Genomic DNA, 16,240 nt, shown 5'->3' with positions numbered 1-16,240 from the left:
AACTTTGTCCTTCAAGTTGTTCTATAAAAAGTAAGTGGAGTACTGGGTGCAGATCAATGAATAAAGTGGTAAAAGGTAGTCCTGAAACAAGAAAATTTATATCCTAGAAAAAAAATTATACATAATGTATTCATCCTTTGATCAGCCATATGTGCAGTTATGCTATGTTGCTGTTTACTTCTGCATCTCAGTCTTCTTACACTTGAGCTTGTGGTGATTTTGCAGAATGACAAGTTCTATTTCTAGCTACTTAGGCCAACAAAATATGTTTGTGGAAACTGAATAAGCAGTTTAGATATTCGTTAAATGTTTGAAGTATGTGCGGAGGGATGCAAAACGGAGTCTTTTCAGCACATCGACAAGGGGTGAAGGAGAATGTGTGTCTCCACATGCCATGGAGGACCGTTTCTGCTTTGGATCGTGATTTGGGTACCTTGGAAGTCATGGAGAAATGGAGTGATTAAGAATGTAAATGCCCAAACAAATGGAGAATACACGAGAACTGTCATTTAATGATTATGCTACCTTTGCATGGTTAAAATACTGCAGCTCTCTAAAATTCGCTCAGCGAGGGCCAATTCCAATAGTGACTAACTGATGTTATAGTCATAAGATACTATGTTTTTTTGTTTTGTTGAGTGCACAATTTTACACTTCTACACATTTAGAGCAAGTAGCCAATCCCTACACTAAGTTGAAATCTTATCAAGATCTGACTGAATATTTATATTGCAGATTCTCTCAGATAGTACTTCATTATAGATAACTGCACCATCTGTAAAAAGCCTGATTTCACTATTAATATTGTCTGCAAGGTCATTAATATACAACTTGAACAACTAGGGTCACAACATAGATCCGTGGGGTACACCTGAAGTTACTTCTACATCTTGACGATGACTCTACATCCACGATAACATGCTGTGTCCTCCCTACCAAAAAGTCCTCAATCCAGTCACAAATTTCACTTGATACCCAATGAGCATACTTTTGACAATAAGCATATTTGCCACAGTGAGTCAAGTGCTTTTCAGGAATCAATAAACACTATATCTACCTGATTGCCTTGATCCAAAGCTTTCAGTATGTCATGTTGGGAAAGCACGAATTGGGTTTCAGATGAGCGATGTTTTCAAAAACCATGCTGGTTGGCATTGAGGAGGTCATTCTGTTCAAGATACCTCATTATGTTTTAGCTTAAAATATGTTCTAAATTTTTACAACAAAAAGATGTAAAGGACATTGGACGGTAGTTCTGTGGATCACTTCTAGATGAGGATGACCTGTGCTTTTTTCCAAGAACTGGGCACGGTTTTTTGTCCGAGGACTCTGCGATAGATTTTAGTGAGAAGCGGGGCTAACTCAGCTGCAAATTCAGTATAAAATCTGACAGGGATTCCACCGGGGCCTGGTGTTTTGTTCAATTTTAACAATTTCAATTGTTCCTCAACACCACTGACACTTAATACTTATTTAATTCATTTTTCAGTGGAACGAGGCTTAAATTGGGGCAATTCTCCTGGGTTTTCTTTGGTAAAGGAACAGTTAAAGGCAGAGTTATGAGTTTCAACTTTCGCTTTGTTACCCTCAATTTCAGTTCCCGTCTCATTCGCTAGGGACTAGACACTAACTTTGGTGCCACTAACAGCCTTTATGTATGACCAGAATTTATTTGGATTTTGTGAAAAGTCATTTGACAATATTCTGCTACAGTAGCCACTGAAGGCATCACCCATTGCTCTCCTGACAGCCAAATGTGTTTCATTCAGCATCTCTCTATCTATAGCTCTACACTTTGTTTTACACCTGTTATGCAGTAATCTCTGTTTCTTTAGAAGTTTCTTTACAGTGACTGTATACTGTGGTGGTTCCCTCCCATTATGAACTGTTCTACTGGGTAAATATCTATCCAGTGCTTGGTCAACTATTCTTTTAAACCTGAGCCAGAGGTCCTCTACATGCTCCTGACCTGTGCTGGAAGTTTCGAGTTCCTCACTGCATTACTGATTTTTATTTAGTTTACTGAACATATATATCTTTCTGCTTGTTTTAGTTGTTGTTGTGTCTAGGCAAGACAGCCTAGACACAATGAGAGGAAGCCGAAAGGCACGCGCTTAAACTCACGCAGGCTGGCGTGAGGTCTGAAACAGGATACGTAATGAATGCTATAAAGAAAAGTATGTAGCTGCTGGAATACTTAACTTTAATCCACAATTGGTGAACATTGGTCTTGTTGATACAGTATTATCATCTCAATATAACTTGGTGATGGCGCCTTGCTAGGTCGTAGCAATTGACTTAGCTGAAGGCTATGCCAACTATCGTCTCGGCAAATGAGAGCGTATTTGTCAGTGTGGCATCGCTAGCAAAGTCGGCTGTACAACTGTGGCGAGTGCTAGTACGTCTCTCTAGACCTGCCGTGTGGTGGCGCTCAGTCTGCGATCACTGACAGTGGCGACACGCGGGTCCGACGTATACTACCGGACCGCGGCCGATTTAAAAGCTACCACCTAGCAAGTGTGGTGTCTGGCGGTGACACCACAGTTGTCCTTTGTACTTTGGTAATCATTGTTGCCACAACTGCATCAAGTCACTGATACCAGTTTCGATGTGAACATCCTCAGACAGATCAGGTCTATTTGTTGCCATTAGATCCAATATATTTCCATCATACGTGGGGCTCCTAACTATCTGTTCTAGGTAGTTTTCAGGGAAGGTATTTAGCAATGTTTCACAGGATATTTTATCTCGCCCACAACTAATAAAACTTTAATTTTATCAATTGGTTGTTGGATATTTGAAGTCTCCCCCAGTGATTACAGTATGATTGGGGAACTTACATACAAGTGAACTGAGTTTTTCTGTAAAGTTTTCGGTCACACCAGGAGGTGAGTCTGGTGGGTGATAGAAAAATCCAATTATCATTTTATGCCCAACCCTGGTACTGAGTGCTGCCCAAACAATCTCACGTGCAGCTTCAATTTCTATTTCGGTGGATTTTAGTTTCCTGTCTACTGCAACAAGTATACCACCTCCATTTCCTATTTGCCTATCCTTTCAATATACACCTTTCCCCAAAAATCTCACTGCTATCAATTTCAGGTTTCAAACAGCTTTTTGAAGCTAATATTATGTGAGTTTCACAGCTTTTCATGAGCACTTCAAACACTGGCACTTTGTTGTGAATGCTTTGGCAGTTTACCATTAGGATTTTAATACTCTCACTTGTGGAAGGCATTTCTTTCAATCTTACACTGATCTTTCTGGGTTTCCTAAAGCTGTAATTATCTGGATTGGATGGAGAATTTGCCCCACACACAGTCAGCTGCCTCAGTAGCAGGCTCCGATGTTCAGTGCACAGTTCTGGGGACAATGCTGCAAATTTTGAGCTTTGTTGAAACTCCATGCACAGGGTTGATCTCAACCTTCTCTGCAGTCGCTGCAATGACCCTGTCAGTCGCTAGAATGATGCAAGAATGAACTTGGAGCCCAGACGACAGGCATCATTTGTTCCAATGTGTGCCACAATCTGCAGTTGGTTGTACCCTGTTCCCTCTATGGCTGCTGGAATAGCCTCTTCAACATGTTGAATGCTTTGGCAGCCATTTCCCTAAGACACACCATAATTCGCCGCATGTTTGAACTGCCGATGATTAACAGACTCTCCCTACCCTTTTGTGTTTGCCTCCTCTTGACATTGGTCAAAACAGGTTTCCCCACAACACGTGGAGTGAGTCCCACTGGGTCAGTTCCAATTTCAGTGAAATACAGCACCTCATCAAACTTGTTGGTTAGGGGATCAGTACAACACCCTGGTCCCTGTTCACCCTGTACAGGACGCCTAGATCTACCATTCACATGCCACTCACAGTCGAGTGGACGTGTAATGACAGATCCTGTAGTTTCTGCAGAGGAGACAGGATCCACAGGTCTTCCAACACACGTATTCACAGCACCTGTCAATCGTTTGACAGTAGCCAAAGTGATTTTGAGCTGCTTACAAATGTCAACGCAACTCACCCCAGGTTTAAGATTTAGCATTCACAGTTGTGCTACATTTTGGCAGGTCCAAAGTATTACAAGGCAGTGAACAAAGGACTTTAAATTAAACCTGCCGATTATCTTTCAATCCGTACAGCTAAAATGCTGCTAATTCCCAGTGAACAAAGGACTTTAAATTAAACCTGCCGATTATCTTTCAATCCGTAGAGCTAAAATGCTGCTAATTCCATATAGGATCTGATGCAGATACACAAAACAAGATTTATATTAAGGTAACACAAAAACCCATGGTAAAAATTATTATTTTCCTAAATCGTTTTGATGTTAATTATAGTTGTTAGCAAACTCAAAAACGTAGTTAATTTGTGATAAATGCATGTAATATATGGGGCTACTCCTCTTGAGGGAAAACTAAATATAACACAAAATGTTAGTTGCAAAATCTGCTACAGTAACTAAGTTACAAACCCCAATTTGTTAAAAATTGCTCATAGATTATACGAACGACAATGGTAGCTTCTGAAATTTCTCAAAAACATATGTTTATTTGCATTGATTTACAATGAAATTCAGGGGTGATGTGTACTTTGGCTGAACTGTGAACCACGAATTAAATTAACATATCCAAAACACTCGTATCACTAACTTAGGAGAATATAGTTTTGTAAGTGTCCGAAAATTCTGAAACTATTTCTCATATAATTATACAATGAAATTACAGAAAGATTGTTTTGAATGAAGATAGGCCTACTGTCATTAAAAATTTTAAAAAGAGCACAACTGATGATAAGAATATTAGTTTATAGCAGCACTCGTGAATTTTCAAAACTTCACATGTATCACAATACAAATGGGTATTGATACATGTTATGATCTATGGTGAGTTACAATATATTAGTGCTCTACATCATCTGCAACTGTAAATGTAATTGCACAGAGAAGACATTGTAATTACAATACGGAGGAATTTGCACAAAACAGTTTACATCATTTAGTAGTTTGCACAGATCAGAGCTCTCTTTCAGCACCCACCCCCAAATGCAAAAAGTGAAGAGCTACATGGCACAGTGTAGTGGCACTGCATAGCAGGCCCACTCAAGCAATTAACTTCAAGAATGGTGGTGCAGATTATTAACAAGGTATTGGCACATACACACTAGCAGGTGACAGAACGTGTATGGATTGAACATATCATATAATCAAAGCCACACCAAGTAACACTCCAAGCTGTGAGATGCAAAAAATTATTGTTTGCTAATTTGATACCACATTAAATAGGTTACTAGTCCTTGCACTTGTCTAAGTTTGTTTCTAGTGCAGTATTAGCCACTCAATGAAACTGTCTAGCTGGACATCAAAATACAGTTAAGTACCTCTAATACCTTTTTTGCATGTGTCACAGTATTGTAAACATATGACCTTTTGTAATTTACTAAGTTAGCACTAAACAAAACTAACAGGAAAGGTTTTAGTCAAACTTTATTTGCATAATAATTAGTCAAGACAAAAGAATATTAGTTGCTACCTGCAAAAAATAACCTTTCATGCACATATAAGAAGCTGCTGGTAATGCTAATGATAGTTAAGTGATAATGCCCCAATTCATATTTGTAACATGTTACTATAATACATTGCTGACAATTTCAGGAATGTACAAAGATTAAAGTAACGTTTTTTTTGGTCTTACCTCTCCATTTCTTCTCACTGTCTGAAGCTGCATTTCCAAATCATGGATTCTTTTCAGAGCCACTTCATCAGCCTTCGAGTGTCGATGCATTTTTTCCTGTAGTCTGTTAAGATCATCTAAAGGTAATATGAGAGGAACATCACTGCCAGTTGCTTCATCTGGAGTGTCACATCTCAAAGACTCAATCTGTTCCCTGTGAAGAAATGGATGGTTTATTAGAAATAAATCCCAGTACCTACTGCAGCCTACATCCTTCTGAATCTACTTAGTGTATTCATCTCTTCGTTTCCCTCTACAATTGTTGCCCTCCAGTACTAAATTGGTGATCTCTTGATGCCCCAGAACATGTCCTACCAACCAATCCCTTCTTCTAGTCAAGTTGTGCCACAAACTCCTCTTCTCCCCAGTTCTATTCAATACCTCCTCATTAGTTATGTGATCTACGCATCTAATCTTCAGCACTCTTCTGTAGCACCACATTACGAAAGCTTCTATTCTCTTCTTGTCCAAACTATTTATTGTCCATGTTTCACTTCCATACATGGCTACACTCCATACAAACACTTTCAGAAATGACTTCCTGACACTTAAATCTATACTCGATGTTAACAAATTTCTCGTCTTCAGAAAAGCTTTCCTTGCCATTGCCAGTCTACCTTTTATATCCTCTCTACTTCGACCATCATCAGTTATTTTGCTCCCCAAATAGCAAAACTCCTTTACTGCTTTAAGTGTCTCATTTCCTAATCTAATTCCCTCAGCATCACCCGACTTAATTAGACTACATTCCATTATCCTCGTTTTGCTTTTGTTGATGTTCATCTTATATCCTCCTTTCAAGACACTGTCCATTCTGTTCAACTGCTCTTCCAAGTCCTTTACTGTCTATGACAGAATTACAATGTCATCAGCGAACTTCAAAGTTTTTATTTCTTCTCCATGGATTTTAATACCTACTCCGAACTTTTCTTTCATTTCCTTTACTGCTTGCTCTATACACAGATTGAATAATGGCAGGGGAGAGGCTACAACCCTGTCTCACTCCCTTCCCAACCACTGCTTCCCTTCCATGTCCCTCGACTCTTATAACTGCCATCTGGTTTCTGTACAAATTGTAAATAGCCTTTCGCTCCCTGTATTTTACCCCGGCCACCTTCAGAATTTGAAAGAGAGTATTCCAGTCAACATTGTCAAAAGCTTTCTCTAAGTCTACAAATGCTAGAAACGTAGATTTGCCTTTCCTTAATCTTTCTTCTAAGATAAGTCATAGGGTCAGTATCGCCTCACGTGTTTCGACATTTCTACGGAATCCAAACTGATCTTCCCTGAGGTCGGCTTCTACCAGTCATAAACAACTAAGCAGATGGAAATGTATATAAATTGACCAATAAAACATTTGCATCACCCCATGATTTACGCAACCCCCCACCACAGAATCCTCTTTCTGGATATTCTTTTGACCACAGGAAATCACTACATACATATCCATGAAACAGCAGTAAAGGTAAAACTTTCAATGGAATTTGGTGCCATTCCTAGCATGCTTGGACCTTCCTCAGCATTCTCCCTACAATGTTGTGAAGGCACTGACACTCGAACTTGTGTCGCGCTTCACTGGCAGCCCTCCTGAGAAAGAGCTGCATTCTCAGTGCGGGTCATAACTGATGATGGTTGAAGTAGAGGGGATATAAAATGTAGACTGACAATGCAGCTTGCACCACTGTCCAGTCTGCTAACATTCCACAAACAGTCCTTTCAAGCTTATACTTTGCATACATTGTCATTTTATGGCTAGAAGACTGCCGCACTGAAGTTGCCCACCAAACTGGCTTGCACCGCACTGATATCATTTAACCATTCAGTCTGTATCATGAGACACAAAACACTGAACAGCTGCCTCATAGTTATCACCAATGGCCAACAACACCAGCTGATGACCATTACCTACTATTAATGGCTTATAAGCACACAAGGGAAATGCAACAGAGGTATGTGCTGCCTTTTTGGAGGCAACTGGGAGGGCTGTGATGACTGACAGTAGACAACCAACTACACACAATAAATATGACCTCTAAGTGTAATTTAAGAACAACAGTATGAACGTCCCAGCACCATGGTCTATGAAGAAGATGGACAAAGGAATGCCTGGAATGAAATCTGGATCAAAGGTATTGGGATCTCTTCAGTGACAAGTGCAATCTTTTTTTACGACTTGATAATCTTTGTAGAAGAGTCTGGAGATAGGGACTAGGTACCAATCATGTCTCAGGCCTGCTGTTCCACAGGTTCAGTAGAGAGGTTGGCCAGTCCTGTTTTAGGCTAGTACTATGCATAGATGATGTATGTCTCTCAACACTATTGAGGGCAATTTGATGGCTGCACTGTATTGAGACAGCATCCTACAAACCTATTTCACACTCCAACATTTCCGAAAAGGGTTTGTATCTCAAGATGTGAAACTACAACCTCTTCCAGAAGGGAGAAATCAACCGAGCAGAATGACCTGCAGTACCTGTTGACATGAACCCAATTTATCACGATTGAGATGAAACTTGCAGTGAGTTATTGCAGCAACAAACCTCACATGTTGGAGGTCAGGAGAGCTCCCTGGAAAGTGGGACAGGCTTGAGTAGCAATGTCTTTATCACACTGCAGAAAGAATGCCAAGGAAGATACAAGCATGCAAGGGGTGACACCAAATTGTATTGAATGGTACCCAACAGTGAATTTTGATATCACAGATATGCAAAGATGTATATTTTTGAGCAAATTGTCTTTAAATTATGCTAGTTTTTCTTTTTAATTCACAGTACAGTTATTTTTTTAGTTTAGTAAGTCTCAATCTTTCATTCTCTGCTCCCCTTCAATCTAAGCCCATATACATTCACAAATACGCAGGTGACACAAAAATTATTTTAAGCAGTTTAGCTGATCAAATATTGACATACTTTGATATCTGCTGTCATGCTGTGAGGCAACAGAGCTGTTTACAGCAGGACAGAAACCGCTTTTTATCTTTCTACTTTCTGCTTTGCATGTGTGCAAGTGTACTGTATGGGGGTTGGGGGTAGCACTGTACTGTAAAAGTAAAAATGTTATAGAACAATAGGAAGAAAATATCATAACAGTAAGTGGAAATTAAAACATGGTGCAGATAAGAATTGTGATGAATAGAGCAAAAGAATATATGAATAAAAAAATACTTTTTGTCATGAAATCCCCACAATATATCATTTTACCCCTGCTACCTTTAGAATTTCAAAGAGTGTATTCCAGTCAACATTGTCAAAAGTTTTTTCTAAGTCTACAAATGCTAAAAACACACGTTTGCTTTTCCTTAACCTATCTTCTAAGATAAGTCACAGGGTCAAGTATTGCCTCATACGTTCCAACATTTCTCCAGAAACCAAACTGATCTTCCTGTAAGATCAGCTTCTACCAGTTCTTCTATTCTTCTGTAAATAATCCATGTTGGTATATTGCAATCATGGCTTGTTAAACTGATAGTTCAGTAATATCCACATGTGTCAGCATCTGATTTCTTTGGAATTGGAATTATTAAATTTTTTTTGAAGTCTGAGATTATTTTGCCCATCATCTTGCACACCATGTGTTCTGTAATGGCTGGCTCTCCCTAAGGCATCAATAGTTCCAAAGGAATGTCGTCTCCTCCAGGGGCTCTTTCTGACTAAGGTCTTAGTGCTCTGTCAAATTCTTCTCTAGTATCATATCTCTCAACTCTTCTCCATCTATGTCATCTTCCCTTTCTATAATGCTGCCTTCAAGTCTGTTTCCCCTGCATAGCCCCTCTGTATACTCCTTCACATTTCAATTTTCCTTCTTTGATTAGTAATGGTTTCCACCTGGACTCTTTGATATTCATACAGCTGCTTCTTCTTCTTCTGCATAGCTGGATGTATTTCTACAACATCTAAATTATTTTCATTCTATTAAGTTTACAATGGAGATGGAGCTGAGCAATGAACTTCTGTTCCTGGATGTGCTGGTGCAGAGAAAAGGTGATGGCAACTTGGGTCACGCTATCTATTGTAAGCTCACACACACAGACTTGTACTTACAGGTAAATAGCTGTCACCATCCTTTGACACCCTTATCCATTGAGCTACACCACTTCTGTACTTCATTCTGTCAAAATGGATATTCTGAATCGAAGATTCACTATACTTTACATAAGGTGCCTGTCAGACAAAGTGAGAAGCTAAAAGAAAATGAAAAGCAAAGAGGAATGGCTATCTCGCTGTACGTTTATGGTGCTTCTTCGAAAATAGGAAGACAAGTTTAAATGTTTCTTCCATTTGCCAATGAACTCACTGAATTCTTCTACACTCAGTGAAGTACAATCTTGGTTTTAGAAGGTCTAGTGTTAGTAAGATTCCTTGTAAATGTGGGAAGTTTTAACAGAACAAACATGCTGTACCATGAAAGATATATGGGTCTAAATCAACATGCACATCTGGACCATTAAGAGAAATCTGAAGTGGCCAAGCATTGTCTCAGTATGACACACAATATGGACTACAAAAGTGCCAAAATTCTCTTGTTGAAATCTTTGATATGGAACATTGTAATCAACAACGTGGTGGAAATTCACAGTTCTATATACCTTGTGAACAGAGATACACGTTTCCCACTTAGCACAGCATGGATTCATTGCTGGCAATATTAAAGTCACAGTGACTACAAAGGGAAAATATTAATCATTCAAGGGATGATTCTTTAGTTGCAACTTAAGTTTTTGGATGACAATGCTGAGAATGGTCATATTCCAGTGCACATGCTTATTTCGGCTTGCAAAAGAGGGCATTGGATTGGCTGAAAATAGTGTGCCTATACGCGTGCTCTGAAGCCCTTCATTCTTCAACTGATAGGTTGCATAGCTATCCTTCCCACTACCATTCAGAGATATTTGCTGCTGGACAAGGAATTTGGCACCTTTGCAATACTGCATTCCTTACCTTTTTGAGTCATCAGTCTTCTGACTGGTTTGACGCGGCCCACCACGAATTCCTATCCTGTGCCAACCTCTTCACCTCAGAATAGCACTTACAGCCTACGTCCTCAATTATTTGCTGGATATATTCCAATCTCTGTCTTCCCCTACAATTTTTACCCTCTACAATTCCGTATAGTACCATGGAAGTTATTTCCTGATGCCTTCACAGGTGTCCTATCATTCTGCCCCTTCTCCTTGTCAGTCTTTTGCATATATTTCTTTCATCACCAATTTTGTGGAGAAGCTCCTCATTCCTTATCTTATCAGACCACCTAATTTTCAACGTTCGTCTATACCACCACTTCGCAAATGCTTTGATTCTCTCCTGATCCAGTTATCCCACAGTCCATGTTTCACTACCATACAATTCTGTGTTCCATACGTACATTCTCAGAAATCTCTTCCTCAGATTAAGGTCTATGTTTGATACTAGTAGACTTGTCTTGGCCAAGAATGCCCTTTTTGCTAGTGCTAGTGTGCTTTTTATGTCCTCCTTACTTCATTCATCATGGGTTATTTTGCTGCCTAGACAACAGATTTTCTTAACTGCATCTACTTCATGATCCACAGTCTTCTGGCTGGTTTCATGGGACCTGTCACAAATTCCCTTTCTCCACCAGCCTCTTTACATCAGAATAGTACTTGCACTCTACATCTTCAATTATTTGCTGGATGTATTCCAATCTCTGTGTTCCTCTATAACTTTTACCCACTACACACCCTCTAGTACAGTGGAGGTTGTTCCTAATTCCTTAACATATTTCCTATTATCCTGCCCCTTCTTCTTGCTAGTGCTTACCAAATATTCATTTCTTCAGCAATTCTGCACATGATCTCCTCACTCCTTATCTTATCAGTCTACCTAATCTTTAATATTCTTCTGTAGCACCCCATTTCAAACTCTTAGTTCTTCTTCTATCCCAGTTTCCCCCTGTCTATGGTCCCATTACCAAACAATGCTGTACTCCAAATGTATATTCTCAGAAATTTATTCTTCAAATTAAGGTCTGAATTTGATGCCAGTTGACCTCTCTTGGCAAGGAATACCCTCTTTGCCCATGCTAGTCTACTTTTTATGTCCTCCTTGTTTCATACGTCATGGGTTGTTTTGCTTCCAAGGTAGCAGAATTCCTTTACAAGGTAGCAGAATACCTTAACTTCATCTACTTCGAGATCACCAATTACAATGTTATAGCTTCTCGCTGTTCTCATTGCTGGTTCTTCCCACCACTTTAGTTCTTTTTTAAGTTTATTCTCAATCCATATTCTATACTGACTGTTCATTCCGCTCAACAGACCTATAATTTTTCTCCACTTTTCACTGAGGATAGCAAAGTCATCAGCAAATCTTATCATTGATATCCTTTCACTCTGAATTTTAATACAATTTTGATCCTTCCTTTTATTTCTGTCATTGCTTTTTCGATATATACATTGAAGAGCAGGGGTGAAAAACTGCATCCATGCCTCACACCTTTTTTCATTCGAGCACTTTGTTCTTGATCTTCCAATCTTATTGTTACGTCTTGGTGCTTGTGCATATTGTATAATACCAGTCTTTCCCTACACCTTACTCATGTTTTTCTCAGAATTTCGAAAATCTTGCACTATTTGCCATTACTGAATACTTTTTCTAGGTGGACAAGTCTTATGAGTATGTCTTGACTTTTCTTCAGTATTGCTTCCACTGTCAAGTGCAATGTTAGAACGGCCTCTCTAGTGCTTTCACCTTTCTTAAAACTAAATTCATTGATGTCTACCAGTTCCTCATTTTTCCCCCATTCTTCTTTATGTTGTTCTCGTCAGCAGCTAAGCTGAATGTGTGATAATTCTCACACTTCTTGGCTCTTGATACATTCAGAATTGTGTGGATGATACTTTTCCAAAAGTCTGTCTCATGCTATCCAGACACAAACGTGGATAGTTGTTTTGTTGTCACTTCCCCCAATGGTTCCAGAAATTCTGATGATATGTTATCTGTCCCTTCTGCCTTATTTTATCTCAAGTCTTCCAGAGCTCTTTAAATTCTAGTTCTAATACTGGATCCCCTGTGTCTTCTATATCGACTCCAATTTCTTCTATCACATCATTAGACAAGAATTCTCCCTCAGAGAGGCCTTCTGTGTATTCTGTTTAACAGTGGAATATTCACTGCAGTCTTAATGTTACCACTCTTGAATTTTGTCAATCAGGTGAAGTATTTCTTCTGTTATACAAAGTTTCTTCACAGATACCTTCTGTGTACCTATGTTTGTCGGTAAAAATGTTACCACTTTTGAAAACATCAAAGTGTTCGTAACATTGTCATGTGACAAATGGAGCATTAGTGCAACAATATACCTCTTTGTTCAATGTAACAGCAGCTTCCCGCTCACTCGCTCAAAACTTGGCTTCATAAGCCAGGTGTGTAGGCAGGGTAAGCAGCCGAGCTGCTCTTCCTTCATTGACCTAATTGTTGGGTGTGGGGCCTAGCGGTTAGAGTTGTCCTCTGTAAGCTTCTCTGGCTGTAGGGAAACTTTTTGTTGACATCGGTACTGCGGGAGATACAACTACTACTACTTAGCATCAGGCTCACAGACAATGTCAAAATCCAGTTGGGGGTGGGGGTGGGGGTGGAACTTGTTGGTGACAATGAAGGAAGTGCTTGGCCATCTGCAGGAACTTAAATCCATCATCTTTAGGGTGGCTACAAGGCCCACTCAGTCCCGATTTCTGTGGTCATCTATGGTGGCCCGAATCTCGCACCACGCCCTGTTGAGGTGGCACTTCATCTCAGGTAGCCACGTGAAGAGGCGATTCTTGTTTGTGATTGCCTCTAGGATGTGCGGCGGAAGTTGGCGTGGCATCTCTCATGGTCTTTGCGGCTGCCTGGGAGTGGCCACCTCTGCTGTGCCGATTGTGTGCCATGTTAAGAAGTTCAATGCCTCATTGACCCCTTCCACGACAGGATCGGGTGCGCCATCTACACTGTCTATTAGTTCAGCGTGTAAGTGTTTAAGTGTTCCTCGTCAATGCCACGGAAACTACGGCGGTCAGTTGGCATGGAAGCGCCAATAATGTTCATGTCGTAGACCACCATGAGGTGGTCAGACGACAGGGTGCATCGGACTGTGGCCGATGTGAAGTGCCCAACACCCTTGAGAAAGGCGATGTCGAGCACATTGGACTGGCTGCAATGGGGAAGACCAGGTTGTCGACGAGGACAACCCAGTACAGCGGCACATCATGGTGTGTGCAGGAGGACTTCACCAGGTTGGTAGACCTGATGCCAAAGTCCATGTCCCCAAGTTCCTCTCTTAGGTGGTCTGTGGAAGGTGGCAGAATAGAGCCTTCGAGAGTTTGAGTAGCTCAGATGGGTGCATGTAGCACAGGAGGCCATCTTTGCAGATGGCACCCATCACTGCGCAATAGTCTTCATTATTTGCTACCGTGACCTTGTAGAGGTCATGGCCGGCAGTTTTGACAGTAGTGGACGTAGCCACCCTGTCAAGCTTCTGCTGAAACTCTTTGTAGATGATAGGTGGTGGGGGCAGAGGTTTCTTCTGGGGTGGCACTGTCCTCTGTCTCGTCGAAGTTTGCACCTGCAAAAGCATTAGTGGTCGGCAGTGACCTCATTTGGTGCAGTGCAGCAGCCTTGGCAGTGTGCCACCTGCTTGGGGCAACAAAGCCACCTTTGTCAGGTTGCCAAGAGGGAGCATCTTTGGCGGTTTCAATCTGTTGGTACTCTGGGAAGAGCCCGCTGCAGTCTTCCCAGCTGCTGTGGCAGTGGTGTGGGAGGCCCTGGGGCCTATGGCCTCGCAAAGTGGTGGTGGTGGTTGTTGGGATGCTTAAGGGGGACTAAACAGCTAAGGTCATCAGTCCCCCATTCCAAAAACAGGTGAGACATAAATGCACGAAGCAGGTAAAACCCCAAGGGGAAGGAGATTCCCCCCCGGGCCCTAAAAGAACACAAATGCGGTAACGAACACTACAGACACGAAGAGGACAGATGAACACCAGACAAAAGGAAACAGAAGAAAAAAAAGATGGCCGGAGACTGGTTGACTGACCACGACAACAAAAAAGGGAAAGAGTCAACCAACCAACTACACACTAAAATCTGCAACCAAATATGAGAGACTCGAGGACAAGAGACACACCAAGGGAAAGGAGCAGGACCTCCCTAAAGGGAACCATAAAAAGGACTACCATCGATAAAATTTAAAACGTTGTCAGCCATGGAGGCATCGTCACATAAAAACAAAGGCAAAGTGCCCGGGAGATTAAAAGACTGCCGGAGGGTGCACAGTCGGGGACACTCCAATAAAATGTGGGCGACCGTCAGTCGGGACCCACACTGACACAGGGGGGGATCCTCCTGACGCAAAAGATGGCTGTGCGTCAGGTAGGTATGGCCGATGCACAGCCGACACAAGATTACAGAGTCCCTGCGAGAAGGCCGCAGGGAGGAGCGCCACACATCGGTTGTCTCCTTGACAGCCCGCAGTTTATTCGGGGCTGTCATGCCACGCCACTCAACAGACCACATCGCAAGCACCTTACGGCGCAACACCAGCTGCTGATCGCGAGCCGTAAGGCCGATCTCCAAAGCTGGGGCGTTGATCGCCCCTTTGGCCAGCCTGTCAACACGTTCGTTCCCCGGGATGCCAACGTGACCTGGCGTCCAAACAAAGACCACCGAATGACCAGAGCGGGTAATGGTGGAAACAGACTCCCGAATAGAGGACACCAGAGGAGAAGAGGGATAGCAGCGGTCGATGGCCTGGAGGCTGCTCAGGGAGTCACTGAAGATGACGATGGACGTACCTGAGCAGGAATGCATATGCTCAAGAGCGCGCAATATGGCCACCAGCTCGGCAGTAAAAATACTGCAGCCAGCCGGCAAGGAGTGCTGTTCAACATGGGCAGCGTGAGCAAAAGCGTAGGCAGTGCGACCATCAACCAGGGAACCATCAGTGTAGACAGGCTCACAGCCCGGAAATGAGGCGACGAGCGCAAGAAAACGGCGACGGAGGGCCACAGGCAGAACCGAGTCCTTGGGTCCCTGTGCCAAGTCCAGACGGACAGACAGCCGGGGCAAACACCAGGGAGGCATAGGTGCACGGACCCGGAAGGGAGGCAGAAGAGGGAATGAGCCCAGTTTCGACAGCAGGGACTGGACGCGGACAGCTATGGAAAGCCCAGACCTAGGTCGCCATTCGGGCAGATGGAGGACCACGGCAGGGAAAAGCAGGCGATGATTGGGATGGCCAGGCGAGCAATGCACGTGGACAGCATAGTTGGCGAGCAGTCGATGGCGGCGAATCCGCAGCGGGGGAACCCCGGCCTCCACCAGTAGACTATCCACGGGGCTCGTACGGAAAGCGCCAGTTGCAAGCCGAACCCCACAGTGGTGTATGGGGTCTAACAACTTCAACACTGAGGGTGATGCAGACCCATAGGCCAGGTTCCCATAATCAAGCCGGGACTGCACAAGGGCTCTGTACAATCGCAGCAGCGTGCAGCGATCTGCACCCCAAGACGTGTGTCTAAGGCAG

At 42.2% G+C, this 16,240-nt stretch overlaps 1 protein-coding gene across 1 annotated transcript in view; it reads right to left on the bottom strand.

Moving 5' to 3' along the window:
- The window catches only part of LOC126456042 (A-kinase anchor protein 9-like), a 499,264-nt gene that overhangs the window by 110,523 nt on the left and 372,501 nt on the right, over positions 1-16,240 (bottom strand). Inside the window, exon 33 of the mRNA XM_050091796.1 lies at positions 5,690-5,882. Coding sequence (XP_049947753.1) covers positions 5,690-5,882 — 193 coding nt within the window. The remainder of the gene's footprint in view (positions 1-5,689; positions 5,883-16,240) is intronic.

The sequence above is a fragment of the Schistocerca serialis genome, chromosome 2 (genome assembly GCF_023864345.2).
Source record: "Schistocerca serialis cubense isolate TAMUIC-IGC-003099 chromosome 2, iqSchSeri2.2, whole genome shotgun sequence".
NCBI lineage: Eukaryota > Metazoa > Arthropoda > Insecta > Orthoptera > Acrididae > Schistocerca > Schistocerca serialis.
Note: the sequence above shows the minus strand (reverse complement) of the source record. Positions and strands in the feature narration are given on the sequence as shown.